Source organism: Apaloderma vittatum, unplaced genomic scaffold (assembly GCF_000703405.1).
Source record: "Apaloderma vittatum isolate BGI_N311 unplaced genomic scaffold, ASM70340v1 scaffold25324, whole genome shotgun sequence".
Classification (NCBI taxonomy): Eukaryota; Metazoa; Chordata; class Aves; order Trogoniformes; family Trogonidae; genus Apaloderma; species Apaloderma vittatum.
The window spans coordinates 1-3,901 of NW_009714751.1; the positions used below are offsets into that span (position 1 = coordinate 1).

Sequence of the window (3,901 nt, forward strand, 5' to 3'; positions counted from 1 at the left end):
GTCTAATAGGCAAGTTGAGGTGGTGGTGGGGTTGAGTCCTAATGGGAGGAACCACGGGGCTATATCTGGGAGGGACAGGTGGGGACACAGTTGTTTTGGGGATGGCGTAGACTGAGGGGGCCACTTAAGGGCAGTGACTGTGGGGGGTGGCTGCCCCCTCTCCATTCACTGCCCATTGCAAGGGGCACCCTGTGCTGGATTTTCCTGCAATTTCTCCCCGTGTTTGCTTAGATCACTGCCGAGGAGTCGGAAGATGAGCCGTCATCCAGAGAGGAGCGAGCAGACGCCCGGCTCGGCGAGTGGGATACGGCAGGAGGGAATGGTGAAGGGACTGTAACCAAAGAGACCGAAGGCGACGGGCAGAAAGATGGCGAGGAGGCAGAGCAGCCAGACCAAACGGTAACTGAACGGTTACGGTAAGGTGTGGGGACAAGATTTTTCATCTCCCTGTCTCTGTGTGTGCTGGGGAGCTTTATGGTGATGGATGAGTGCATATCTTTTTCCCTTTTTGATTTTTGGGAGAGGCTGAGGGTTTGAGCTTCAGCTCAGGTGCTCAGGGTTCCAGATCTGGAAGAGAACGAGCGGTTTGGTGCTCAGGGTTGGGTTTGTGCTGGGGATCCAGGGAGATTTTACAGGGGAAAGACCCTGGGCTGTGTCCTCAAGAGCCGGTGATGGAGAGGAAAAAATGATGGTAGGAAGTCCTACAACCACACAATCAAACTTTGCTAGGCTCAAGAAGTCCTAGGTGCTAAAACAAGACTTATAAAAATTGTAGGAAACCTTATTTTCTTTTTAATTGTCTTTCCTATAAAATCAATTTTTGTACTTAATGTATCTATACGTATATGCTGTCCACACACATAAATACATAATACACACACGCATTTATTTTAAGCAAGCACTGTTGCATTAGAATGGTGTATAAATAACTGGTTCCAGGTAGATAATGTAACTGGCTCACAGGAAAACTGAAAGTGTTATTTTACATGGGCTGTTAGAGAAGGCGCAGAGCATCCGAGTCACAAGTTTTATTATTAATTGTGTAGCAAAATCTGTGTAACGACAGCATTCGTACGTGTGCACGATGGAAATTCCACACGAGTTGTTATCAGGACTTGATATTAGTACTTAGAATTTAAGAACTAAAATCGTGAAGTAAGTTCCCGGCATTTTCACTGGATTTAGACAGGTGCCAAGCATTGCCCGCCACCTGCGCTCATCTGTCTGGAGATGAGTAGAAAGTTTTGAGGTTTTTATTTTAAACACCATTTTCTTTGCTGTTTTAAGAGTAGTGTCTGCTGTCTTTATTGCTTCTTGGCAGTGAGGTTAAGGTGTGTTGGTCTACTGCAGGGTGATCTAGGGGAAATACAATTAGTACTTTAGGTCAGGAAACATTGAGAGGTCTTTTAAAACGCAGAGATAAACTTTATCCTGGAAGGAGGGACAAAATGTTTCTTCCACGCTTGATGTATCTGAACAGTTTCTTGCTTTATTTTGTAAGCTTGGGCATTGATGTGAAAGTCAGTTGAGGTTCAGCCCTTACATCTGTAAACCTTTGGTGCCTTCCTCCATTTTTCTCCTCGTGTCTTTATTTCTGCTCGCTGCCAAACTCGAAAGGACAACTGTGGGTTTCATTTCAGGGCCCTCCTGGCATGGTGATCCCCATGGGAGAAGCTCTTCTCCACGTGGAGCTCTCATCCCTGCAGTCCGTGGGCGTGCTCTGACGGCCATTCCGTTTCTCTTTGCAGCCTGTGTTGGGTAACAAGCCACGAAAGAAAAAAAAGAAAAGGAAAACCAAGAAAACTTCAGCAGGGGAGACTCAGGTATGTCTGGGAGTTACTGACTGGGCCGATTTCTTCATTGCGATTGACCAAGCGGCAACTCTGAAGTGGTTGCCGAAAAGGTTTTGAGGGCAAAACTCAGCTTTTTGCATTGTGCTCGTTCAGAATCATGAAATGGCAACGGCAGCTTTTGGCAGTGGTCCTTCAGGCAGCTGGGGCTGGCACAGCTCTGTTGCAGAGATGCTCAGAGCTGAAATCCTCAGCCGCAGCAGCTGCTTTCTCTGCTCCAGGGCTTTACATGGGCAGAGGGGACGGCACCGTGCAGGGGGTTTTTGTGTTTTCGTTACATTTTTCCTGGCCTGCTTCCTCCCAGCTGTGGGATGGAACTGACAGATGTGGATGAAAGTAGGAGAGGTGACTGTGTGCACTTGAAAATACGTTACCTACTCGAGCTCGGGCTGGGAGACTGAACGGATTGGCCTTTTAACGTCAAGAGAAGTAAAGTTCAAGTGGGAACTAGTTTTCTGCTAAGGTTTAACAGCCTGTTCACTTGGGGGAGATCCTTTGCTAAGCACCCCGAGCCACAGAATTGAGCTGGGAGAGCTAAGCGCGAGTTCTGAAAGCAGAAAACCCCGTCAGCCAGCCCCTTTCCTCTCCCAGTTCGGCAATAACGAGCAGTAGGGTGACACCCACCAGCTGTAGGCTCTGGGGAGCCTTCCCAGAACCAGGCAGTTCGGTTTGCTGAGGAGTCATAATGCTGCTTTTGTTCAGGCGCTTAAATGCAAAGCACGTTTCAAACTTTTTCTGTATCTGTGCTGCGAGGAGCGTCTATATTTAACTGGAAGAAGCAGGCTCGGGTGCTGTTTGGGTGTCATGAGTGGAATCCCGCGTTCCACCCGCATACATCGTGAGGAGGATGCGTAACGGCCGCACGAGAAATGCGTCACTTGCTATTTGTGGGGGGAAATTAGAGGGAAATTGGGGTCAAAGTGTTGCACAACTGTTGAATGCGCACTGCTGGTTATACTTGGGTTGTTAGGAGATGGGGAAAGTGAGAGTGCAGCACATTAAGAGCTGGGTTAAAATCACACAAGTGTTTGATACCTTGTTACGCAGCAGTAGCTTAGTGTTTCTATGGGAAAAAGATGGTATGATTTAAATATTAATAATTAAAATCAGCCCCCAGATGTGTCATGGCATTACAAGGGTTGTGGAAGGAATAAAGCAGGTGAAGCACAGCGAAGGCTGGGTGGAAAGGGGCAGAGCTCCTGCCCATGCTGGACACATCCAGCTGCCACATTTAGGCTCGTGACAACGTGAAGAGCAAGAACCCTGTGGTACCCTGAGCTGGCCGGGAGAGCAGGCAGCCCTTTGGGGGGTCATGGGGCAAGGAAGGCAGACTCGGGGGGGGGATCAGGCGGGCGACGGGGTCGGAGGAAGGTGAGTGATAAGGATTGTGCCGATATTACGTGGAGGTGGGGACGAGCTGAAGGACCTGGAGGCAGTTGAGTGCGATCTCTGCTGTGAGTGTGATCACCCACGGTGACTTGTCTTATAATAACTGCTTTGTCTTTACCTGTGCCTCTCTTAAGGAAGACAACGACCTGGAAGACATCGACAGCTTGCTGGAGAAGATTGAGGATACCAACGGGCTGTCACGACAAACTCAGGGCGGGATAATCGCTGACAGCAGGCCGCTGCTCTATGTGGAGCACAGGTAGTGCTTGCTTCCTTCCTGATTTTTGGCCTCGGGCGTGACAGGAGCATCTGTTCTCCCAAGGCAGCCGGGAACCTCCCAGCACAATCTGTCTGCAAATTCAGGTGCTTTCTTGAAAGAGGTTGTGGTCATGGCTGTGCACAGCTCCATTCCAAACCCCTGCTCTTAGCTGTCTTTGGTTTTGAGCGGCGACTGATATTCTCTGCTGCAGAGCCTGGTTTCAGTGGGCACCTGGACCAGGTTAACCTGAGGTGCCTTCCAGCCTAAAACACTCTGCGACTGTAGGAGAATCCCTGTAGAGCTGCTGGAGCCCTAGTGCATAAAGCTTTCGCGTCAGACTCGCCCAGCCGGGTGACCGGCTGCGTTCAGGCCAGGTGCTGCGAGCAGCACGTGCTGTCCGAGG

General features: G+C 49.7%; 1 protein-coding gene across 1 annotated transcript in view; it reads left to right on the plus strand.

Annotated features, from left to right (window-relative positions):
* Positions 1–231: 231 nt before the first annotated feature.
* The window catches only part of TCF25 (transcription factor 25 (basic helix-loop-helix)), a gene marked incomplete at both ends in the record, with an annotated part of 14,394 nt that continues 10,724 nt past the window's right edge, over positions 232–3,901 (plus strand). Inside the window, 3 exons of the mRNA XM_009868890.1 lie at positions 232–399; positions 1,749–1,823; positions 3,374–3,498. Coding sequence (XP_009867192.1) covers positions 232–399; positions 1,749–1,823; positions 3,374–3,498 — 368 coding nt within the window. The remainder of the gene's footprint in view (positions 400–1,748; positions 1,824–3,373; positions 3,499–3,901) is intronic.